At 37.2% G+C, this 27,013-nt stretch overlaps 1 protein-coding gene across 1 annotated transcript in view; it reads left to right on the top strand.

Moving 5' to 3' along the window:
- The window catches only part of CDH8 (cadherin 8, type 2), a 151,961-nt gene that overhangs the window by 44,116 nt on the left and 80,832 nt on the right, over positions 1–27,013 (top strand). The window contains exon 3 of the mRNA XM_009320251.1: positions 9,985–10,279. Coding sequence (XP_009318526.1) covers positions 9,985–10,279 — 295 coding nt within the window. The remainder of the gene's footprint in view (positions 1–9,984; positions 10,280–27,013) is intronic.

Genomic DNA, 27,013 nt, shown 5'->3' with positions numbered 1-27,013 from the left:
CACTACCAAGCTTGTGTGGGTAGAGAAAACCGACAGTGATTCAACCATCATTAAATTAGTACAGATGTCTCCTGCAGCCTCCCACAGTAGTCTTCACCACGAGCTCAGATGATTTGGATAAAGGTCTAGACTAAATCATTGCTAAGTCTGTATGGATTCTGGCTGTTTTGAGATTGACATATGTTACACACTTACAGCTTTTGTGATACTAATTTGTATACAATTTGTCTGTATTCATGCTGAGCCAGAGTTTCTTTTTTGATGGGACATTGACCCCAAATTTTCAATGTTTTGAATCACAGGTAGGTTAGGTGTTTACAGCAAATGACATAAATACTCCAAACAGTGCCCACACTTATAATCATAGCACTGCTATTTTTTTCATCCTTGGAAACAGGTCAGGTTATCTGATGTGCCAAAAAAAGTGATAACTGTCACTGAGACTTTAGTCTCCATATGTACTGAGAAGGGGGACTGCAGGACCCAATGCAAGTTGCTAGAGAATCAGAGGTAATACATTACTAAATATCAAACCGTGCTGGAGTGGGCACAGTTGTTTATTTCTGCATATTTAATATTGTCTATGTATAATGGTTTGTGTTCTCCTCCCCTCTGTCAATTCTTCCAGAAAAGCATTAACAAAGGCAGAAGCTATGATTTATCTCTAGTGGTTTAAAAAATATTTCAAATTTAATGGTATTGCAAATTGATCGCATTATGAGAGACATAACCTTTGCAAGTCAGTTTGTAAGAAATTCACAGGAATGCATGACTTAGTGGAAATGCATGGGAAATTACATTAGGAAGCTTTGAAAACCACAAAAGTGATGTGGCAAATAATTTCTTGTGAAACTGCGTGAAATCATAATAACTAGTTTCAACGAGGTTCTTCTGAATAACTTACAATTCTGCATGAGTTATCCCTAATAAACACCTAACTGCAAGAAAATGGGGAAAAGTAATCAAACTACCCTGATGTTATGTCTGTTTATTCTGATGTATGACACTGATGTTACTATGTAACTGCAAACATAGTAACTCTGAAGAACTAGTGTTTTGTTTGACATCTCACAAGGAATTTGTTTTGCAGCATTTCCTAGCTGTGTTTATTTTCACATTCCAAGTAACTTGAAAAATATTTTTAGTAAGATAAAATTTTTACTGTACCCATGTGTACAGTTCACAGGTTAGTGTAAGTACACTAAAAATAAGTTATATTATCACATGTAAGCAGACAGTTTATAAGATAATTGATATGTAAGTACTCAGAATTTAATTTTTCAGTTCTCTTTATTTCACTCAGTTACCTTCTCAACAGTTTTCAATTTTAGCTCAAAGCTGGCTGCATAGCTGATGTTTATATTTCTTCACTGTAGATGTGTTTGACAGCCAGTTGCTGGAAAAGAGCTTTCTATTTGCATTGCCAGCTTTACACATTATGTGGTTTTAGACACTACTTACTTCCTTATGTTCAGACACTGAAGTATGCTAAGCAGTCATCTTAAGTTTGAAAAATTACCTTAAAAAAAAGGTATTTTAATGCTTTCAGGTTTGTTTTATTAAATATTATTAAATAACAGAATGCATTAAATAACAGAATGCATTCTGCATGGATTTGAAATTCTTTTATTAAGAAGAAAGACAAGTTAAATATATTATCACTGGGATCCTCCTAATCATTGTGAGCAAAGCATGATCAGAAGCCAGGGTGGTGAAAGCAGCTGAAAGCAGAGCCTTGAAGGATTGTAAAATCATGACAACTTAAACATGCTTAAATAAATAGAAATATCCTGTCACCTTTGACCACACTGGCCTATTGTACTTTTTTCTGCGTTTGCTGATCTAGGCTATAGCTTGTCTCGTTTGACAAATTTTGTAAGCAGCCTTCAAATTACTGCTGTGGGTATGTAGTGATTAACTTTTTTATTCCTATTCTGCAATCCTAAGAGTATGTATTATAAGATATTGCTCTGACATTCACTTGAGAAAATAGTTTGAAAAACACAAAGAGGTCTTAGCACTCAAGTGCGATGTACTCTGTGCTTGAGAACGAAGCCTAGCAAGTTATAATAAGCTTTTAAAGACGAAAGAAAAATACAGCTCAGACGACACGGAAGAAAGGCTCAGAACAGTGTGAATAAGATGAGGATGATTAAAGGAACAGAAGAGAAGGATTTGGTATATAGGAACTGCCAAACTTCTGACTAGCCCATTGAATGGGAAATTCCCGTGGCTGATGGTTTTTTACAGCCTTCCCTGTCTTTTGTCTATATTGAGGAAGGAGCGGCAAGACGGACTCTGCTGGCAGTAGAAATTGACAACCAAAAGGGAACAGTCTTCGGAAGTCATGTTTGGAGACTTCACGCTATCTTACAGGGACTAGAAACTACAACATAGTTTGTGTCCAAGACTGACAAAATGGAGGAGGGAGGGAGTAAATGGCTTTACTGCTGTTTCACCGAGTTGGGAAAAGAGTGACAAGTGCAGGAGGCACTGTTAATTATAATGCCTGAAGGACTGGAATTGTTAATATTGTTAATATAAATGCTTGACCCCAAACAGTAGGAAATGGCAGACAGATACTTTTTTTCTTTCCCTGTAAAGACACAGAAGAGGGGATATGTTTTGCAAGACTAAAACTGCACATAATTTTTGACGCTCTCTATACCCAGCTTTCAGATCTCCTGTGGTGACCCACAGTACACTATAGATGAAATAATAGAGAAGTAAATGAGATGGGAAAGGATTCCTCTTTGGCTATATGACACAATTTCATTGCGTGTTTCCAAGTATCAGAAACAGTTGGGTTAAAAAATCAAGACCTTTTTTCAGGAGCGGTGTCTGGGTTCAGAAATAGTTACATGAACTCCAAGCTAGGCAGAAAGCCAACTACAAAAAGGTGCCAGCCATCTGAGGCCACTTGACACAGGACACTTGGGCGTTAAGTAGCTGCAGAAAGCAGTGACTAAAGGCGGCAGTCCAGGCTGCGGTGGGACACAGGTCATATGTGGTGGCGGTGTTCTCAGGACAGAAGGGAAGACAGATGGTATTGCCAAATGGAAAGGGCCAAGGCCAGAACTAGGAAAACAGAAAGCTTTAGCTATCATCTGGCTTAACATAAGGATTCAGAAGAAGCAAGGTATATAAGAAATATATACAGAAAAATCAACCTGAGACCATGCTTTAGAATGAAGATAACAAAGAGTAGAATCAAATTACCTCACCTTTGTTGCCATCACAACCACTGAAGATGAACATGTGATTGTGGATTTGGGGAAGACTTTGCACCTGGGAACATGGTTTCCTCCCTCTTAGGGAGTTCTCCTTGCAGGGGGAACAACTTCTGTGAAACAACAGCAGCGATACATAACAATCCTAATTAAAAATTAATACTGTAATTAACTGGAGATACATGTGTAGAGCTGGCTTGGGTGGTCCTACAGTCTGGATGTTTTTTCCTAATATGGATCTTTGTAAGACCGAAAGTGGGTTTATCTCTTTCTCTGTTCCTCCCATCTTGTATGTTTACTTGTAAAAACAAGTATAGTTATCTTTGTTCTCCCAAGGCATTGAGTGAAAAAATTATTAATTCAGCTGGTAAGGAAGGCAATACCTGACACATACAGAAAAGACCAATGATGCTCTAACCAGGAAGGCCTTAGATCAAGATTTAGTCACATTCCTGAGCTCTTTTCTTGCACTAGTTGGTCATAATCAGTGAATTAGAACAAACAGACTGTTAGATCCCAATCTTGTCTCCAGTTCTTAAACAACAGTTCACTCTAGTGTATTATAAGATGATACCAAAAGGTAAGCAATGAAAAGCAGTTTGTGCACAGTTGCAGTATGAATATAAACAGAGACAAAATTAGCAAATCAAATAGAATAAAAAAGCAGTAGCAAAGAATAAACAGAAACATAAAAGAAGCCATCTGGAATCAAAGGTACCCAAATGACATGGTAGGAAACTGAGGCAGACAAAAGCAGAGATTACACTCTTAAATGAAAGTGTTAGGGATATTATTGCTTTAATTCTCTTTGAATATGGTTATGAAACTGCAGCTGAGAAGTGTGAGCAGTAATGTCTTTTGACAGTTACTCCAGAGGCTTCAAGTTACATGATTCTTGTATCTTAAATGAAACCTTTGTCATCCATGGACGTGTCTGTTTCCTTTCTGAAAGTGTTCCAAGTACTGACATTATGTCAGGTACATCAAGTCTGTGCCCCAATTTGTTATTACCCTGAATGATAATGCACAATATTTGGTTTTCCTCTTCCCCATTGTGCAGCTATAATTCCCATTACTAAAGATGGGATCAACCTATCCATGGACAAAATGAAAGGTTTTATTAAACTGAAATTACATTCACTTTATTAATTCTGCATTGTGTGCAAATGAATTGAATCTATCTGTAATAGTTTAATTATGAATGATTTTTTTAAACTGTGGGTCATCAATAAACATGCTCATTGTCCATTATGTGTCAGACCATGTCAACAATACACACAAAACCTTTCTGTAACACCTAATGATGTTCATATTTCTAGGAAAAAAAAAAAAACAAACCTGCAAAGTCACATACGGAAAGAAACACATTGTGAGTAAGGTGCATTACAGTTTTTGAAAGCACTGATATATATAAATGATTGTAAAAGTCACTAAAATCCTTCCATACTTTTGCAGAATGAGCTAGAGCTTCTTAGAACCCATCAGTTTTGGAAAAGAATCATAAAAGCTGAAAATCCTGTCTCTAAGCTCGTTAAATGAGGTCTGCCTCATAAATGAGGAATTTTATTGCAAGGCATAGGTAAAAAATAGAAGAACCTGAAGCATTAGGATAGTGTTGGTGTGTTGTGTGTGTATCTGTGTAACATCAGGTAAAAATTAGATTTCAGAGTTAGGAAGGAGAAGAATGATGCAAATTTTAAAATGAAGTTTTAAGGGCAGATTATGCCTTTTTCCCTTGAAACAAGTAAGGGGTAATTCCCTTGTAATTACATGAGAATGAATTAATTACTTTCTAACAAACTCAAATAAAAACTTGACTACATAATGCCTTCTTCTCTTTTCTTAATTAAAAATGTCCAGGAGCATTTTCATAATATGTAGATTTCCCCCCTCCTGTGAATTATTGATATATTTATGATCTTTTACTAATACGAGGAAATTGGGGTTAGAAATCCTCCCTTTGATGATGCATCTCATTATGGGCTAGTCTGTATCAAGTTGTGCATCAACACCACACCTGGAGAGGACTTGAAGTGCCCAATCCTACTACAAAGGCCCAGTCAACAGCTTTCTGCTCATTCTGGGTATGGACCAGACCCAAGTGCATTATGTACTTTCCTGATGGTGAACACATGGCTCGAACATGTAATTTATTGTGCTGAGCAATCTGCTGTTTTGACTACCATTGATTTGCCAGGTAGCTGACTGAGAGCAGGTGAGACAGTTTCCATCTGCAGAAGAAACTCATAAATGTCTCTGTGTACTCAGAATTGCAAAAGAACTTCATAAACCTAGCTTGGAGCTCCTGCAGCCTTCGTCCATACCTTAAGCTCTTGGCTCCATACAGTTTTGAACCAAGTATTTGTTAAGAAAATGCAGTTAAAAATATGATAAACAAATATCTATGGAATAGAAGAATTTAACATCAGTAACATGCTCATGTATTTGGTTTTTTACTGCAGAGTAGTACTTTTAGATCTACAGAATATAAAGTCTCTTTGAATAAGTTTAATCTCTGCAATTTCTCTTGCATTAATTGTAAATATGCATGTTTGTAATGTATGTACGTGGGAGACTAAATATATGTTATATATTTGAATAGTGTGTTGGCAACACTTTTAGATATGCATTCATTATTAGTGAAAATAACGTTAGTTTTGTGGAAGTACACTGCGTGCTGTTGCCATTAATGCTGGCTTCATTGATTATCATCTGTATTATAACATAGAATAGCAAAAGAATTAATAATGACTAGAAACTGCGGTGTTCAGAGGGTTCATTTTGAATGAAGTTCACTTTTTAGGAACAGACCTGTGCCGAGGCTACGTGGGAGCCATTAGTATAGGGTATTAATACACGGCATCTGCATCACCATTAAAACTAAGAGAGGATCCAAAACCTCTCCTGTTGCCATAAATCCAGACATGAATTGGGTGATGGGGTTGCGTCTGCTACTTTAAGGGAGAGAGATGTTTGAATTTATAGTTCCACTGGCAAGGCAGTGATGGAGGAAGAAGATTTCACTTTCTTTGAAGTCTAATTAACTGAATCTCACATAAAGGAAGTGAGTTTGACTCACTCTGAACATGACTAAGCTTTCCAGTAAACATGCTTTTCTGTTGGTTTTTGGGATGCTGTCTAGTAGTGGGACATAGGGGCTAGCTATAGGTGTCTCCTTTTTTAAATAGAAATTCTTGTTACATTTTTCGATATTGCTCTGAAAAATAAGAGGTCAGCTTTCAAGCACAGGCGCAACAAATAAAGCTACAGGTGTGGAAAGCAGTTTCACATTTACCACATTTGTGAGGCTTTTTCAGCAGAAACCTATGTTCATTTATCATATTCATTATGCCTCTCTATCATTCACCTAGACCCTATATAATTATGTGTTTAATGATCTTTAACCTTCACATGAACGCAGCTTGCTGAAGCTTGACAACTGCTGTAAATTATCATTCACATCTGGTAGAAGAGAGGAAATATTACTTGAAAAAAATACTATGCTTTCTGGCTTAGAATTTCACTTCAGTTCTGTGATTTAATTTTGTGAGTAGATGATGACTACGTAATGCCTTCTTCTCTTTTCTTAATTAAAAATGTCCAGGAGCATTTTCATAATATGTAGATTTCCCCCCTCTTGTGAATTATTGATACATTTATGATTCTTTACTAATACGAGGAAATTGGGGTTACAAATCCTCCCTTTGATGATGCATCTCATTACGGGCTAGTCTGTATCAAGTTGTGCATCAACACCACACCTGGAGAGTAGTGCCCAATCCTACTACAAATCCAAACAATGAAATGATTTTGGAAAAATGGCTCTTCCATAGGCCATTTATTATAATATTTTGATATTAGAGTATAAGAAGTTCAAAACCTAGAAAAGACATTTGAATCTGTCAGCCTGGATGCTCACCATAAAAAGTACATATGATTTCAGTAAATGGCATATTTTTTGTTAAAGAACTAAAAAAAAAGATTTACTTATTTTTGCCAGTATTAGTCTTTAGGTAAAAAAATGATTTTCTACTAATCAGACTCAGTTTCAACTTTAAGATTATAAAACGCTTCTAGCTCTTCCACTTTTTGTTTAAAGTTTAGCCCTTCATTTTATAGTGTTTCAAATAGCAATATCTTTTTTTTTTTTTGATACAAAGGACTTTAACTTATTAGAAGAAACAATTAATAATAATCATAGACTTATTTTTCATTTTAACTCTTGGTATCTTACTAGCACTGCAAAGGTTTTATAGCTCGACATTAATTTATACCAGAAATTATTTATGAAATATAACTTCTGTTGGATAATATGGGTAAAACTTACACTGGAGATTATACTGACAGCCTCTCCTACTTATTAGCAAATAGCAAATTGGAGAATCTTTGAGCATTCTCAAATATCTGTGTGGGATATCTAGTTTATCCAGCCAGCGTCGTCTTAGAAATTCAGATTATAGTTTTTCACTGTAAGGCTCTGTGTAGTTGCGTGAATTGAGATGCTCCAATTGCTTTGCTGAGTTATGTGTGTCCAGACAATGTTGTGATACGACGTCACTGTAATTCAGCTATGAATACTCTGCCAGAACCTTCATATGCAATGTTAATAACGTATAGATTTTATTCAGGGATCAAACAGATGCTTAAAGTATAAACAAACTGTTTAAAACTCAGACAGCTTCTGGATTGATCTTGACAGGCTCTGGGACCCTGAAAAGGATTTTTTATGTTGCTGACACCTAGATTGAGTATAATCCTGGTCCTAAGGACAATAACCTTTAAGAAAAAAAAAAAAAAAAAAAAAAGTTGTATTAACATGTCCTACTGAGCAGACAAAACTGCAGTACCGACCAACAGGAGAGTGCTGTTAAATTAACATAACGTAAGTTATGCTGATTGTTCTTAAGTAAAAGCTGATGGCAACTACAAAAAGAAAAACAGATTGTGTTTTTGGAAAGAGGACTCAGCTGTCACTTGACGTCTATGTGTATGTTCATGTGGGTTGGGTAGGAAGAGTGAACTGGATTGAGTCATTCATATTCACAGACAGTTAAAGGGCTTTTAAAAAGTTGTTAAAACAATGGTGTGGTAATAGCTGGTATGGTAATGTGTTGCCCAGCAAAACATAGAGGATGAAGTTACACCTCTTGTGTTCAGTGGGAGTTCTGCTGCTATTGCAGAGCAGAGAATACACTGGTGGCCCAGGGTTTTGTGTGTATAATAAACCAGATCAACTGGAAAATCAGACCTGACTGCCATTGTCCACTGTGCTCATTGCAACAATTAGAGATTCCTTTTTTGTAAGGTGCTGTTAACGAGTTTTCTAAGCTCTTATTCCTGAACAGCTAATTTGCAGATATAACCGTATGTGACCAATTATCTACTGAAGAACCTGCAGAGCCTACTTGTGGTATGACATAAAAATCTGCTTGTGGCTTGGCTGTAGCCAGTGTTACAAGGCTTTTTTTCCACCCCTCTTTTAATGTCCTAATACAGGTTCTTATATCAAATGACAATGCTGCCGGGCCCTAGCAACCACTGCTGTCAATTGAAGAGTAAAATGCATAACCAGCAACAATTTCTGTTGAGCTGTCTGCACAAAAATGAGCAAACAGGAACAAGTCTAGTAGTAGTTGTTCTAAGTCATGTTGCAGCTATCCGAAACAGGTTATATGTATTTCCTTCAGACTATTTTTTGTGAGGCAGAGATATATAATAATAAATGCAAGTTACATTTTTAATAACATGTTATTAACTTCTTATTGTTAATATTGAGTGTGTTAGATTTAAGAGTAAATAGAATTTAAAGCACTATTACTGTATATTTGTCATTATCCTGTATTTTTGAATGTGTTGATGCTAATACATATGGTCCACCAATTGGTGCACTTGCCCTCGCAAATTAAAAATTATTGGAGGTAATCTGATATTTAGTATTTGGCTCTGAGCCTACAAAAAATTCAATGGAAGTCCTTTGTTTATCTCCAGTGTTCTTCAATTCAGGCTTTTAATTAACAAAAAAAATTCAAAGTGAAGAAGAAAACCTATTTTTCCTGTACTGTTTCATATTATTATAATCCTATCTTATTTTTTGAAAGCCAAGTACAATCTAAATATTTTTTCTAATGGGGCATTGAGGAGAATGGGAAGATGTGTGTGAGGGTTCTTCTTATGTTTCTGGAAACTTGCTTTAACAAAGCTTTCTTTCAGGGGAAATACTTTTGCAACAAAGATCTTAGAACCTTTTAAGTTTTGCTAACAGCTGAATTATTAAATGTTTCTACATTTCTGTGACTGCTGTCCGTTATAACATTTACATAGATGCCAGTGTTCAGCTATTTTCAGTGACCTGAAAATAAGCTGACAGTAATAACTAAAAATAAGAAACTAGATTAAAATATATATTATTGTTAATCCTTCATTCACCCTTTGATCTAATAGGCAAAGAACATTTTGTGCTTGTTCATTTTGGCTGATACTAGTTCTGAAGACATTTACATTTTAGAACAGGGATTTAAAATATATATAACAGCTGCTTTTTAAATAGAAAGTCTAATTATACCTATGGTTACATTCACTTTTGATTAGTATGCATACAAATCCCTACTCTCCTTGTGTATTCAAGCTGAGATATGGATCACTGGTGCTAAGATTAAAGTACAAAAGAATAGCTTGACAAAATGTATGGTTAGACCAATGCAAAAAAAATTCTGGGTCTAATTTCTGTCTCTAAAATGCTTTTTTTTCCTTTTAGTTACACACAGACCTGGATCCTGGCAGCAGCAAAATCAAGTATATTCTGTCAGGAGATGGAGCTGGAACAATCTTTGTTATCAATGACAAGACTGGAGACATTCATGCAATGAAAAGGCTTGACCGTGAGGAAAAAGCTGAATACACTCTAACAGCTCAAGCAGTCGACAGGGACACAAACAAACCTCTGGAGCCTCCTTCAGAATTCATTATTAAGGTTCAAGACATCAATGACAATGCCCCAGAGTTTGTTGATGGTCCATATCATGCCACGGTTCCAGAAATGTCTGTTGTAGGTATGTATGTCTAAACATCGATGAACATTGATTACTCACAATTTAAACTATGCCAGTATGCCATTGAGTTGCTGATGAATAATAAGATATTTATTATGTTGTTAGCATTAATTTGCATACTTTCAAATCTCTTCTTGGCCAAAGCTTTCATCTGCAGCACAATAGTAGAGTCCCTTAGTAGTAAGAAAATGACTAACAGATGTATTAATGTGTCTTTCTTTGTCCAACAACACTTTAATGGGCTAAATTTATATTCCCCCTGTGACACTGTAGTTAGAGTATTGTTGCTGAGAAGGATTTATCAAGATTTCTTCCAACATGACACTCTAATCTTATTGATATTTTGTTGATGTTTAATTATCTGTTTGTGTATTTTCATACACAGATGTAGCATTTGCAGTATGTTGATACATACTTACTTGGTTTCCTCTAAGTGCAACTGTAATCAGCCAAAAACATTGAAATGAAAGGTGCTGTGTCTGGGAACTGATGGTTAGACTCTAGAGTGGACTTAACCAATTAGCCACAGGATTTGTGCAGAAGATGGAAGGGAAAACAGAGAAAGCTGTGGAAAAAGATGGTGAAAAGGCAAATTAACTGTGAAAGGGGAGAAAAAGAAAGGACTGGGAAATAATCTTCTTAATATGTTTTACTTATATTTATTCATTTTGTTGGATTAGTGTGAACCTATTTCCTCATGGATTAATATATTAGATTTTTTTTTTTGTCCCTTGTCTTGTACTTGCAAATGTATAAGTATGTACTTAGAGAGGGACGTATTTACGTACTCAAGTCTTCAGTCCCTTCTGATACACACATACCGAGTGCAAGCGATCTTTAGCTGTCACTAAAGCAAAAGGGAAGTAAACCCGTCAAATCAAGAGAGTCAATTTCAGGGTAATATAAGAATTCAGTATAAGCAAAGACATCAAACTCTGGCCATGAAATGCAGAGTAAATTCTAATGTTTTCTAGTATTAGGCTGAGGATAATGTGCTATTCAGTAATTTGTTTACATCTGTCAAAGCAAGATAATTGAAGGAGTGCCAGGGCACTTTGTAAAATAAAGCAGCACCCTATCAAAAAGTTTCAAAAACACCATTCTGTCTTACTTAGTTAAAAAAAGGAGGAATGTGAGGAGCCAGAACCATCCTTTCTCTCACATTCAGTACGAGTTGTACCAGGTCAGTATCAAATGTAAGCATGGTGTGCTGATCTGCTGGTTTTGGCTGGGGTAGAGTTAATTTCCTTCACAGTAGCTGGTATGGGGCTGTGTTTTGGATTTGTGCTGGAAACAGTGTTGATAACACAGGGATGTTTTCGTTACTGCTGAGCAGTGCTGACACAGAGTCAAGGCCTTTTCTGCCTCTCACCCCACCCCACCAGTGAGCGGCTGGGGGTGCACGAGAAGTCAGGAGGGGACACAGCTGGGACAGCTGACCCCAACTGACCAAAGGGATATCCCACACCATATGATGTCATGCTCAGCATATAAAGCTGGGGGAAGAAGAAGGAAGGGGGGCACGTTTGGAGTGATGGCGTTTGTCTTCCCAAGTAACCGTTACGCGTGATGGAGCCCTGCTTTCCTGGAGATGGCTGAACACCTGCCTGCCGATGGGAAGGAGTGAATGGATTCCTTGTTTTGCTTTGCTTGTGTGTGCAGCTTTTGCTTTCCCTATTAAACTGTCTTTATCTCAACCCACGAGTTTTCTCACTTTTACTCTTCTGATTCTCTCCCCCATCCCACCAGGGGGGAGTGAGCGATGGCTGTGTGGGGCTTAGTTGCTGGCTGGGGTTAAACCACAACAGCTGACTAGATGATGATACCTGAGGCTTTATTTTTTTTATCAACACTTCTCCAGCAGATTTGCATATCTTGGTTGCATTGAATCACTTGTGCCGAAACTGATACATGAATTTTCAAGCCTGCATGTCAGTTCTTTTACCAAAACATAGGTTTAATTTATTAAGTTACTTTTAATTGTACAGCAGCACAAACATGATATGGACCTGCTTTCAGAAGATATTTTTGCCAAGCTCTAGGCAAGAAAATGACTTAATTAAATAAATTAAATAAATAAATAAAGATTTAAAAAAAAGGAGCGAGTAGGAGAAGGAGGAAGCAAAATTGAAGGCAGTTAATCCTTCCATGAATGGAACTTGTTTGGTATTCTAGGAAAAAAGAAAATGAAGATATGTGCAGGCAAGAAAAGATGGTTTCTGCTCACAAAGGCTACTATAAAAATAATTTATATCTGTGCATATGAGCAATATTTATAATCCTAGGTAAAGACATGACCCCTATCCAAGGTGTATTCACTGTTAAGGAGATGGAAAAAAAACCCAAAAATGTTGACAGGAAACTAGTGAGAAGATCAGACAAATAAAAATCTAGTGAATTGGTTAACATGAGGTTTAAAAGATGGTAAAAATGGAATGAGAGCAAGAGAATAAAAGGTAAAACATTAATGAAAGAGAGGGAAAGTGAAACAGTTCAGAAAAGTGTTAGGGTGAAAGAGGAGGGAAAAATGTAAAGGAAGATCATGAGAGGTGAATTAAAAGATAAAACTTTATCTGGGGAAACTTTATAGTAGAAGATTGTAGAAGAAATGACCAATGCCTGGACATAGATGTCAGTTTACGGAATGGTGAAAGGGTCTGGCTTTTGGAGGACATTATTTCACCTGTTTCCACTTGCATGGTGGGGGAAAGAGAAACAGTTCTTCGCTGAACTGCCTCTGAAATCATGTAGTTCCATATTTTTACATATTCTTAGGCTGCATGGAAGAGTTTGGTCTAAAACAAGTTTATTCTAACAACACAAATATAGGTAGAAATTTGTTACAGATTATCTCAGAGGTCTACCATTTATTACCTTTATTACTGCAACTATGCAAGTTTTGCACATTTATCCCTTATGATCCCTGAACCTTGCATGTTTTTTATGCGACATTCCTAGTGGTGCATGCTCAAGCTATTTCTCTAAAGAAGCACAAACATACACTCCTGCTCTTTTATTGAAAAACAAAACCTAATTCTCAGCTGCCACTTCAAACCTCAGAGTATGTTTGCTGTTGCATTACATGGGTCATGAATGACTGTAAAATCTGTGCAGCATATCCAGTCAAGTCTGCGTCTTAATCTCTGATGGAACCAAATTTCAGGGCTGGAAAGTTGAAGATGAGAATATTACCCCTTCAATAATGTTGCTGTTACTATTTCCTTCTGCCTTCCTCTTTTAACCCCCAGGTAGCAACATCAAGAGCTGTACAAAATTATGCTCTGTAAATTATTCTAACTTTAAGTTTTGTTAGTCCTCTAAAATTACTTTAACTCCTCTATAATGTTTATAGGAAAACTGTCTCCTTTCAGAGTTCAAGGATTTTTTTTTTTTTTTTTTTTGCCATGCTGAGAGTATTTCACTTCCATTATCCACTTAGTTAATTCCCCTTAAAGAGATCTCCACCCACTGCTAATTTCAGCCTTGACATTTCTACAACACAGTCATTACTAGGCAATGTTGTTATCCAGGATAAAACAAAGTTCTACTAAACCTCTTTCCTCAAAATGCTTATACCAATTCTGAGTGCTCTGAAACAGAAGAGGAACTCATATGCTATATATATAGTACTTATGTAATGAGGATGCAGTACAAGGCATTTTATTTTTGGACCTCTGTGGAAAGCAATGCATAAAATGCAGATGAACGCATTAACCTTTCACTATTCTGTAACGTAATGTTGAGGTTCTAACACAATGCAGTTTTCCTAATAGGTACATTAGATACTGGTCTTATGTTCCTTGATAGAAGAGATGTATTATATGAATGTCAGTGGTATTTTTGCATGACTATCTCGAACATGAATGATACACTATGGGGATGTGAAAACTCCAATGTACATGCAAACTTTCTGTATGTGATATGTATGAATGTGTGTGTATGCCAATATACAAGATTATCACAAGTATGTGGCCACAATCCAGCCTGTTTAATTTTTGTTATGTATCGGTGATATCTGGAAAATCCTGCTTCCCTACTAAAACAAAAGAAAAGGATTTGCATGGCTTTCATCCCACTACTTGGTGCAAAGACGATTAGCATTACACTGTGTTATCTCCTGTAGGAATGATGCTCACTTTTCAGCTGTCTTCACAGAACACACACCCACACGCGTACTGAGTGGTGCATATCGTCACTGTGTTCAGAGTTATTTTGAAATAATTTATTTCTCTCTTTGAGGAAAGAGAGGAGCACATTCCAGAAAAAGTTTTGAACTTTTCCTTATTTCATCCTCGTGTTCCTGTCTTTTTTTCATGTAATTCCTATATAACCTACCATAGTAAGCCCTGTTCCCCAACTCCAAAATGATGAATTTGCTTGTGAAAGCTAATAGTGTATATGGAGAATATGTTCTTTGTTAAAACTGAGCACTTTAATCTTTTAATTCTGATATTAATTTTCTTAAGGAATTAAAGATCAAAAAGTGAAATCTGTGGAATCACTTCATTGTAACAGTATTGCATTTCACAAATAGGACATAATTTAATTTGTCTGTAAATCTTGTTTAATCACTTTTAGATGTAAAGGGACACACTGGGAATGAAACCCAGTTAAAACCTTTTAAAAAGAGATTCAGCTAAGCTCTGGGAGGAAGAACCCCATGACTGTCCCCCCCCCCCCCCCCCCCCCCCATTTGTCTGAGAGCTCTGTATAGATGCCTGCAATGAAGATAGTGTATTATGTAAATGAATAAGCAATCTTAGAAGATCCACAAGGGCAATTGGAACTGGTCCTGTAGTTTATTTAAAGAAAAGAAAAAAGAAGTAAAAAAAGCACACAACACATACACCCCGACTATGTTCTGTTTCTGTGTTGCCTTCTCAGCTACGCACAGATTCATGAATTCCCTGAAAGCATGCTGCAGAGGTGATAACGGGAGCAAAAGTGGGTATTGTCTCCCAGCACTACAGTTTCAGGATCTTTTTTTCAGGAGAGGAATGAGGAGTGAAATTTCTTGATTTTGTTGTTAGTGAAGCTAAGAGTGTTTAGACAGCTAGTGTCCTGTTGAAAGACAGAAGATGACACAAGTAGAGTGACAAAACGTGTTGGTGAAATAAAAAAGGACACAGATGGAAAAAGAAAAAAAGCCATAAGGGAAGAGAATTCTCTCATTATTTGCCTGAATTAGTGTAAACAGACAAACTTTAATAATCTCCAAATATTAAGAATTTCCCTGATAGTCATTAAAAAAACCCATCTTAAAATAAACACAGTGGAATTCAGTCTGCCATTGCTCTAGAAATGCTTTTGCCTCTAACACTTGAAAATATTAACAATGTGAAAAAGCTTAGAATAATATTTTTGTCCTTAAATCCTTCCATGAAAACTATTTACTGGGGGGAAAAGGTCTTTATTGGAAAAGGTTTAGACTTTCAGTTGAGTCAGAATAGCAATTTCCAATTTTGGCACAAGCACATCTACTTAGCAATGTTTTCCTTTGGATCAAAGTTTGCCCTTGATTACATCACTGTAAATAAGAAATCATTCAATCATTTTTTTTTCAAAAGCAAAACAGAGTTATTTTGTATAGCCATGTATAGTAGAAGCGTACTGAACACAGTGTAGCTTTTCTTTCCTGTTTTCCCAAAGATATTAGTTCTCTTCCTGTTACAAACTGTTTGCAAAAGGACAAAATCTGCTGAATATGAAATCAACATGCAATGTCTGATATGAATAGTGATAAAATAACTCGATAAATTAGAAAGTTGCGATAAAATCCTAACCTGAAACGTTATCAAGGTCAACCGCACTGTCTTACTGTTTTTTTCCCTATGTATTCATTGATTTTTAAGGCACTGAGCATGACTGTTAAATCAATGATAGTTTGTCACAAAATTGTAGAGTAAAAGGACTATATTACTGGGGTCAACTACAAATTAGCCCAAAGGGTAAATGCAAAGGGAGTGCAAAAGCTAAGGAAAAAAACCAGCAGATGTTGTAAAATATGGCAAGAATGTAACAGCTGTTAGAAAATGTATATCTTCATGTTGTCTTGTTCCTCTACTTGTTCATCTTGTGCATAATGAAATTCACTAGCTGTGGTACTGAAGAGCATTCTACGTGAGAGATTTATTTAGTGAGTGTGCATGTGTTTAAAATCTTCTGTACATTCTATGTGACTGAGACACGGTTCCAAAAGCAAAGTCATAAGTAACCCTAAGTAATTGGCTAGGATATATTCAAAACCAAGAAAGTCTTCTCCTTAATTTGACTTGTTATTGAGTCTTGAAAAAAACATATTTTTGAGTATGTGCTATTATTTTTGTACTTTCCATTTCTCATGAGGACTGGTTGAAAATATCATTATCTTTTTATATTGTTCTTAAATTACCATTATGAGCTTGAGGACCATGGATGAAGTTGTGATATTGCTCTTTAGGGGCTTATAATCTGACCTGTTAGTTACACTGACCTATATTGTCCTGAGAGTACTAAGCTAGTTCATTGACTTTATACAAAATTGCTAAAATCAGTGGGATTGCTCAAAATACTTTGTACCAATGGCAGCAAGTAGTTGAATGTTCAGGTTCTGAAGACACTGTCTGGTTCTTAGAAATAAGCCCTAAAGTACTTGTGTAAAGTATGGAGCTATTAATGTGTAGTGGTTTCTTAGACAAAAGCTGCCTTTTTTCCTCTCTATTAACTGTCAGCAATTTGTCACAAATTTTCCATTTTTTGCACACATGCATTCCCTTTGCACGAAGGAACATCGTGTAAATGACACATAGTGAAGATAAACTCCTCAGGAAAAAGCCGTTCGGATCAGAACTGAAGTCATAATTCCTTACAGAGTTCCATATAGAGGAATACATCTTCGTATGATGCTCCTGTTTCACAGGATGAGGAGAGACAGACAGACAAAGCTGTATGTTGATCATATGAGGGCAGAGCAGAGAAAATTTTGTCAGTCTTAGGTGCACGCTTCTCTAGTCCTATGTAATCTACAAGAATCTGTCCTACTGTCATTTTTCCAGATGATTCTTGTCTCATAGTCACAAACATCTTGTTCTTGTTGCAGATATTCTGCTTCTGAAATTCTTTGTGGTTGCTTTCATTTGTACATATCAAACGCATCATCGTATTTCTGTTCTGTGACTATATGAAAATAAGTCTTTGAGTCAGGTTTCTGATATATTCTCTTTTGCTTACAAGTTTAAATCTACTCTTAGCAAGGATTTTTCACAATTTTCCCAAACTTCAAATTTTGAAGAAAAAAATGTTTAAAACAGTGGTAGGGTTTTTGTTTTGTTGGCTTTGAAGGCATGCCATTTCATTTTTCCAAACAGCTATGGTAGTGACATGACCCCATTTGCTGGCCAGGGGGTGATGCCTAAGTGGAAAACAGACAGATGAGAGGAAGTAGACCAGTACAGATTTCTGCCAGATTGAGGCTCTATGAAATGCCACAGAAATGGACTGGAACTTGTTCTCTCTTTTTTCAATTTTGGGACATGTAGACAAGTTCTAACCAAGAGGTAGAAAGTTCTAGGTCAGAAAATTAAATTCAGTGTGGTGATATTTTCACAGAAACTTTTATTAGGATAACTTATATCACTCTGCTAACACAAAAGATTTAGGTTTAGAATGCTGGGGACCAATACTCCTCAAACTCTGCTAATTCAGATGGCCTGTGTTAGACGTCTCTTTGATGGGCACACTTGACATTTGGGAAAATGAGATTCAGATCCAATTCAGAACCCGTTTTTTTTCTGGCACTGGTCATTCCCCACCCCGCCCTGAACTGGTACCTCTGTCTTTGTTTAGTTGCTGAATCTGCAACGTTTCTTCATGAATACAGGTAAGCAATTGCCTGCGGAGCTGATGTCGATACAGCTTTCTCATGAATCAGCCGGTAGAGTATCGCTGGGCAGCTGATTCAACTGTACCCTTTCCCTGGGGCCCAAATGGTCTCTGCTGCCATATGCTTGCTCCACAGTGGCCTGAGGGGGCAATATTTCAGAGTCTGCTTTTGAAACCTGGAATACAGTTGCTGGCATTGTGGGCTTCACTCTACCAAACAAAGCAAGCAGAGCATCAAAGCTACAATATTATACCAGCCGTTTTCTGTTTGCACAACAGAAAGTTATAAATGAAAGAATTTCTGCAGTAAACAGCCAGGGCTACTTTATTATTTATTTATATTTTTATACAATACACCTGAGCATAACCTGAAACTTCCATCGAAATCAACAAGCCTTACGGTACTTTTTTTTCTGCTTGGAAATATAGTGTACAGTGATCATCCAATTTTACTGTCTTTGCCTGGGGACCTTGCAGAATGAATGCTGATGAAATAGTCAATTGATTAGAGACAAGCAGTCTTTCAAAAAGTCCTGAACAAAAGAATAGCTATTTCCCACGTGTCTCACAACTATCAATTAATATTCCATAGTGAGGGTGATATCTAAAGGGAGAATAAAAAAATAACATGAAAAGAAAACATAATTCTTTAAGCCAAACATAAAATATATTTTACCCTTCTACTGTTGCCTGTGATGTTACAGACTGTATTCTAATCCTAACAAACAGCCACCCAGGGGAATTTATAAAGGAATACCTGCAGGCTCTCTAATGGCACCATTTTATAAGTTGTAGCAAGAAAGAACTGCCAACCTTAAAACTGAAAAGGCGGTGTCCTTTCTTATTAGACTCACACAAGCTAAATCCAAGCAGTAGGTAACATCAGCAAGGATAATTGCCAGAGTTATCTATGTCACTAGATCTAAATATATAGTTCTGATGTAAAACATTTTTCTTTCCAAAATATCATGTTAAAGAGGCAGCATCAGAGTTCTAAAACAATTAGTTTATGCACAAAAATTGTAAAATATGCAGCTTATTAGATTTCACAGCCGTGCTTCCTACAGTCCTCATTATACAGCTGTAAAATGCTGAAGGCTGCCAGCTTGCTCCATTGTCTGTGGGCTGTACAGAAGGCATTTTTCTCCTATGCATAGCAAGCACCTTTCATACTTCTGCAGTTACACATTTGCATACAATATATTTCTCCCATTTTCCTCACGTGATAAAAAGTCCTTAAAATGACACATGAGCAATCTCAAAACATTGTTGGGTTACATGTGGTAGGATATTCAGTTGTCCAGGGATTTTGACTCATACACATTCTGCATAATATTAACATTTTTTAAAGATTTCATTAGCTTTCTAAACTATCTACTCTAAAAATTGCATTAAGAATTATGTAACATTTGGAAGACACAAACAGATTCCTCTTCTGCTTATGGAGCTAAACCTGACTTAGTATCCCAGAAGTGTATGAAAAGATTATTTTCCTGGTGGAAACAGGAAACGGTTTCTTGCATTTTCCTGCATGGTATTTCATAATTTATTGTAGTGGTTATTTCCTACTGTTGACTGAGATGCTCCTGTTTGATTCTTTCAGAACCCTTTATTAAGGCAGATTTTTCAGGTGTTAAAACTTTTGGTTTAGACTATCAATTCTTTGGGGCAGCACCTGCCATTTCCTGTAGGTCTGTAGAGTACTGGGTTCTCAAATCTCTTTTTCTTTGCATTTCAGTGACATTACATACGACTGCTTATATAAAGCAAGCTAGCAAAACAAACAAGCAATCTAATATTACTCTGATCTTTTAGATTAATATAAAAAATATGAAGGATATCAGTTGCAGTTTACTTCAGAAAGTGTATACAATATCTATATGAGTATATAAGTGCACACAGCTGTGTAAATATATGGAAAATAATGTAAATGAAAACAAAAGTCTTGCAAAATTTGTACTTGTCCTATATGTTTGTGTGCCAGCTTACATGCTTGAAGTTGCTGGAGGGTTAGTATTATAGACTGGTGTGGCCTATTTTGAGTACATACACATAAGAGAGTAGTCATATGATTGAAATTTAGGCATTCACGTTAGCTGGCTAATTTAATTTGGATTCCTCTGGGGTCAACCAAGAAAAAAGGATCCCATGAGAGGGCAATTCTGTCTTCCTCCCTTGGATAGAGCAGAAAGCTAGTGCAACTATGTATCTAATTTAGCCAGCTGAGCCTAAACCCGGGTTGTATGAATAACCCTCTTTTCCTTCTTCCTTACTTTAATCATCATAAACAAGATCATGACAGCATCACAGTATTTCACTACTTAGAGTCAAATAAATTACAGCTGGGAAAGACAAATTACCCTATTAGTTAATCTTCCTGTCTTTCTAGGGTTTTCCCTTAGAATACATTATCTAGCATCCTGTGCAATAGAGTGAACTCTTCAGTGAGGAGGATTCTGTTATTTCCCTTGGGGAGCTATTCCTCCTTGTACAATTTCTCATTGTAAGGAAGCTTTTGTTGTTGTTTTTCTCTTTGCAGAAGATCAAGTGAAGCCTTGTATCTATCTATGTATTTATATGGGTCTCATCACCCACATATCAGTATTACATCTGTAAAGTACACAAATTTTCTTTCTCATTTCTCCCTCTAGGAGTGGCTGTATACAGGATTCTACTATAGATGTAGTAGAATACATTCTTGCCTTCCTGCCTGTCTAGCATGTCAAGCATAAGTTGCCCAGTTTTCCTTTAGCGGACCATTCTGGCCCATATCTCTACCCCTTACCACTGCTCAGGATGTCATCTTCCACCTCCATTAATTTTTCATTGCTGAAAGGGGTCCACTGGACACTTAAAAAACAAATACCTTTCTTTTTTTCACATGCTTTCCTTTAAGTGTGGGAAGATCTCCCGAAAAACCCACACAAGACCTCTGTCATCTGTTCTCAAAGCAGTCCTTAAAACTCTTCCATGATGCCTACGTACTGTAGGCACTGTGGAGTAGTTGTGCTAACCTGACAGCAGGTAGGTCAGGCAACAGCAGCGCTGTGTGCTGACAGCATTGCTTCCCAGGATGATTCACATCCTCTTGTCATCTCCTTGTCTCTCTTCAGCTGTCTGTGTGCATTTGTCTTCCCTGGTACTCTTGGAGTCTTTGGGGAGAGAGCTTTCTTGTATTGTAAGACCTGATCCACGTATTGGGCTTTTAGAGCTCTGGCAATAAAGTAACTAGCAATAATAATAAAAATACATTCAAGTACTGATGTAGAAGGTAAGAGTGAAATAATGTACGATCCGCAGAAGAACCCTACAACATGCCCACATATATATGTGTGTATATCTGCATACACACAAAGCTGTGCAATTTAAAATACCAATGATAATTTATATGTGTATTTTGCATATGTTAACAAGTTCTGAAGTGCATTACACAAATTTCTATTCCATATACATTTTCTTTATTTGGCTAGTGAAATCTCTAAGTCACAGATTTTGTGTTTAGAAATGGTCTCTCATACAATAATACAGGATGATAAGGCTTAAAACTATGTTTTTGTATGTAAAAAAATCAGCAACAATGAAAAACAAATAAGTTTCTTCAGCTTTGAGGCGGTAATAATTTACATGTCAAGAAGTTATACAGGTTTTTATGAGATTATTGCAGTTTTATTCAATAAAAAATAGTTACCATGACAACAACTGTCATGCTACCTGTGAGATTATAGCAAAGAAGGACAGTGAAGAAAAGGCTTCATTCTGGAAAGAATGCTTATCTGACCTGCTGAATACAAACAATGCTTTGCTTTGACCACTACTGACTGCACAGCTACTATCAGCTGAACTCAAAATCTAGCTAGAGATTTTGAAGCACAGTGATCCTCTTAGAAAAACAAAACAGTTGGTAAATAATGGTAGGTCTTTTTCATGCAAATATACTCTTAATGCCCTGTCAGATTAGTAATCAGATCTTCTGAATGAAATGGAGATTTCAGCCTGTCAAGTTTGGGAAGACTAGGAGAGAAAGAGTGAGGGAGACCAAAAAAGGCATCAGAAAGGCAAAAAAACCAGAAGTCCCTGGGAAAATGTGAAAACATGGTCCCACTAGGTTGCATTACGGTCACATTTTTTATTTTTACCAGCCATTACAATCTTTCAACAAAATGGTTGCTTCATTGAATATGGATTCATGTAAATTTCTGGCACCGACGATGTGTTACCTCTAGAACATACAAGTTTGATTTTTTTTTTTCCCCAGAATGCACATTTCACTGCCACACCAAAAAATTTGCTTTCCCACTCCCTGTGGCAGCATATGCATTTGTCTTTCTGACTAATGTGCAGAATCTGTACCCTGACTTGCACATAAAAACACAGCCAAAACAACAGAAAAGCACTAGCTGAGCACACACATCTTATTTTTATGATGGCTTTTAATCTTAGCTTGCCAGCAAACATAGGCTTTCTTACCTAGCCATATAAAAATACTTCTATTGTTAATTGCATCTCTGGTTGCTAGCCTGTTGCAAAGAGAAACTATGAAACCTGACACTAACAGAGTAAAACAATCAGCAATGGTTAATGGCTAAATCACATTAGAAGTGTTCATTAATTACAATCTGTTGAATATCTTTGCAGTCCATATTTAATCACAGGGTCATTAGCATTGCAGAAGTGTACCTCAGAAAAAAATGCAGAAAGTTTTTTAACTGAAGATCTTGAAATTTGCCTCATCAATCAAAAAAATGGTTTTGTTTTGCATAAGGCAATATTAGGTACATAAAGAAAAAAGAAACAGTGATTATGTTGTTGGGCTGGATTATATAAAGCTGCTATATCATTGTAATTAGGACAACAGTGACTTGGACTATAATAGTGGTTTTCTTGTGAAAATCGCACCATTTCAAATTTATAGTCTCTAGCTAAATAAGTTTGTTGTAGCATTGACGAAGAAACAAAGACAAGCCAAATGCAGTCAAAATGAAACACAAACAGAAACCTTAGCTATTTATTGGCTGGGTAGAACCCAGAATGTTGTTTTTCAAAGAACATTTACCTAATAAATGCTCTTCCCTGCATTCTTACTGTTTTTTTAATGCAAAATTTTTCTTTAAAACTTTAAACACATTATGCATGTAAAAGAAATGTTTATCTACATGTAGTTTATAACTGCGGTGTCTGTGGTGGAGTAAAATCCTACTTAAATATTGATAAACTAAAGCTCTAGACCAAAGTACGGAGAGTTCTGCTGTGTTTGGAGATTACCTAAATAACAGCCATGGTGGCTGTGAGTTCCTTTTTTCCGCATTACTTTTCACCCTCAGGAATCTCTCAGTTCTCCAAATCTTTTGTTCATGCTTAGTTGAAATGGGTTCTGTCACTTATGGGAGTGGGATAGGTTGCTAGTGTTTCTGGACCCTTAGCATCTTGCAGTGGAACCAGAGCAGCACTGATGTAGCAACATCCTCTGCAGCTGTCGAGGGGACAGTTTTCTCCTTTAATACTTCTTATTGCCAGTGTGAACATATTAATGTGGCATGTTTCACACCTGCGTAAGATTTGATTCAAGGCATAAAACAAAAAAACTCAAATTAAAGATGATAAAATTTAAACTATGTAAAAGCTTAACTAATTTCAATAGTGGAAGTAATTTCTTTAATTTCTGTGTCATGATTGCTTACATCTTTCATAAACAATTTTCATCATTAAGATGTTGGGAGCAAATTACTGAAGTTGAGAGACCTCAGAACTGCGTGTGATGGTCGGAAATGAAGTGCTGAGTGGCAGAGACTGGCAGTGTAAGAAATTGATTTCTAGGAGCTGGGAGAGTATTTTATTTTTCTGTGCCCTCCATTAGTTTTATTAGGTGAGATTATAGTCACACTTCAAGTGACCTGTAAGGGAAAGAAAAAGAAGGGTATGCCATTTCCCCCCCGCCTTTTGTGTATATAAACAATGAAAGTGAATACTGACTGTTACGTACGTATTTTTAATGTATGTATAAATTTCAGATAAACTTTGGGCCTCAATAAGTGATTAAATTATTTTCTATCACAAGAAAAAAGTCTTCAGAGTTGAGCATCAGGATGGGAAACAATGTTAGACACTGATTGCCTGTTTTTATTAAGGCGTATTCAACCTTAATGTCTAATGAACACTTGGGATAAAGGATGTGTTTATCAAAGAATCAGCATACCCATTTAAGTTGAAATCTTGAAATAAATATCTATAAAAGTCTTCAGGAATTCTCAAGTGAAATAAGAAAAAAATAGACATTATATATCAAATCTTTCTAAACAAGCAATGTAATTATTTCTGAAGTCCTTTGAAATGAGAGCCAGCTAGGCAAATCAAACACAATCTCAAAGAAATCAACAGTTTCGCTTCTTTATTTTCCTTTGTGTATAAAGTATGTCATGGAAACAAAATGGAACAGCCCAGATAAAATACTCTTATAAAAATTTTCACTGTTCTGTGATGAGCCTTACCTTATTCCAGCCCTGTCCCATTGTATGATGTTCTGCACAAGCGTCTTCTGTCTTAGAAGGTTACAAAACTAAAGTTTTATGATAGCACCTACAGAAACCTAGTACATCACCTGCTATTTCAGTTTGAATCCAGTTGAAGAAAGCACTGGCCTCTACATTCATATTTGGTATTACACATGGGACAGCAGCTGCGAACTGCAGGGAATGTCCTGCTGGGATGGTGGGGCTATAGCCTGAATTCTGTGAGAGGAGAGGTACAGCTTGGCTAAGAGGCTGCTTGCTGTAGGAATAACAAAATAGAGAACTTGTAACTGATGTATGAGTTACAGAAGGTGAGCCAACAAAACTTAAATATGAGAGACAATTCTAATAGCTACATCTTTTCATGCTTTGTAACTACTGTGGGCAAGCCACAAAGGGTCCTTTTGTTCCTCTGTTCCTGGAACATCCAAACTCAAGCTTCCTGCATGCTTCCTTGTCATTGTTCCCTATTTCATTTCTTTTCTGTAGCCTATGCCACGGCCTCTGAGTGTGCCCCATAGTTGCTTGCTTCCCTGTTACTGTTTTTGTTCTCCTGTATGTGAAGGAGGTCATTCAGGGGTATCATCTATAGGCTGAGGCTGCTGTACTGGCTACAAGGCTGGGGACCACATTTGTGTCATCTATCCCCTTTATCATTTTCACTCAAAGCTACCAGGCGTTGTCTGTTAGTGTCTGCGTATACAGCAAAATTTGTAATTGGTCAGACAACAAATTTCCGATGTTAATTCCTTACAAGCCAACCATCGAGTTGAGGATAAAGTCCATTTCTCATGCCCAGTGGCAGGTTAAAGATTATTAGATTAAAGGTTAGGTATAAGATCACCTTTCAACATCAAAACCAGTTAAGCTTCAAAACATAAACAGTTTACATGTTTATAAGAACAGGTTCAGCAAGCATCTGTCAAAGATAGATGCAACATAATATTCATCATAATGTTCCTCTTCCATGAGGTACACATCAGCTGCAGGCCACGTGGATTCTTCTGGACCCTGCTGAGCAGCAGGAGAGATGCTAGTGGGGGCACTTTCCTGCCAGATGAGGCCATGGTAGAGCTTGCCTGACAGCCAGCTGATTTGCTTCCCTTCCTTGATGTTCTCCCCCTGGAAGAATGGATAAATTTACACCAGTAGCCCAAATAAATGACCAGTACATGCCATAGGCATTTTTTTCTCCAGTGAGATGTATTTCTGCAACCCGCATTCCCTTCCCTGGGAATTATCCCATTATTCCCATGCAGCAAACCTGCCACAACTTCAGGCGTTGCAGAACTTCCACTCCATAAGCGAGGTGTTAACCAGCCCTCTAGACACTCCCAAATCCTGCTAGCTCCATAACTTGCCCTGATGTTTAAAGTGGCCAGGTGGGAAAGCATGAAATGGAAGTTATTGGGTAATATGCAAATTATCTCTAAATATGCAAACATTCCTCCAACTAATTTGCATGTACTGTAACACACAAAACTGCCCTAAGCCATAGCAGTGATGTGCCATATAGACAAAGAAGAAAAGAGAGCACAATGCAAGGATGTGCCAAAGGGATGTCTTCCACCTTTAGTTCACTGTTCCTGTTCTGAAGTGACATGAAATTTGGATTTAGCAGCACACAAAGTATGAGAAGGAAGAGGAGGCTATTTTTATTGGCATATCCAGAAAGGGGGATATTTTGGTGGGTGCTGTAATTCTTTTCCTTTCTGAACATAAGGAACATAATTCAGCCCTGTCGTTGTTTAACCCCAGCCGGCAACTAAGCCCCACACAGCAGCTCGCTCACTCCCCCCCAGTGGGATGGGGGAGAGAATCAGAAGAGTGAAAGTGAGAAAACTCGTGGGTTGAGATAAAGACAGTTTAATAGGGAAAGCAAAAGCCGCGCACGCAAGCAAAGCAAAACAAGGCATCCATTCACTCCTTCCCATCGGCAGGCAGGTGTTCAGCCATCTCCAGGAAAGCAGGGCTCCATCACACGTAACGGTGACTTGGGAAGACAAACGCCATCACTCCGAACGTGCCCCCCTTCCTTCTTCTTCCCCCAGCTTTATACGCTGAGCATGACGTCACATGGTGTGGGATATCCCTTTGGTCAGTTGGGGTCAGCTGTCCCAGCTGTGTCCCCTCCCGACTTCTCGTGCACCCCCAGCCCACTCACTGGTGGGATGGGGTGAGAGGCAGAAAAGGCCTTGACTCTGTGTCAGCACTGCTCAGCAGTAACGAAAACATCCCTGTGTTATCAACACTGTTTCCAGCCCAAATCCAAAACACAGCCCCATACCAGCTACTGTGAAGGAAATTAACTCTCCCCCAGCCAAAACCAGCACAAGCCCTTAACCTCTCTCCTACTCTTACTTTCTCT

Source organism: Pygoscelis adeliae, unplaced genomic scaffold (genome assembly GCF_000699105.1).
Source record: "Pygoscelis adeliae isolate BGI_AS28 unplaced genomic scaffold, ASM69910v1 Scaffold62, whole genome shotgun sequence".
NCBI lineage: Eukaryota > Metazoa > Chordata > Aves > Sphenisciformes > Spheniscidae > Pygoscelis > Pygoscelis adeliae.
Note: the sequence above shows the minus strand (reverse complement) of the source record. Positions and strands in the feature narration are given on the sequence as shown.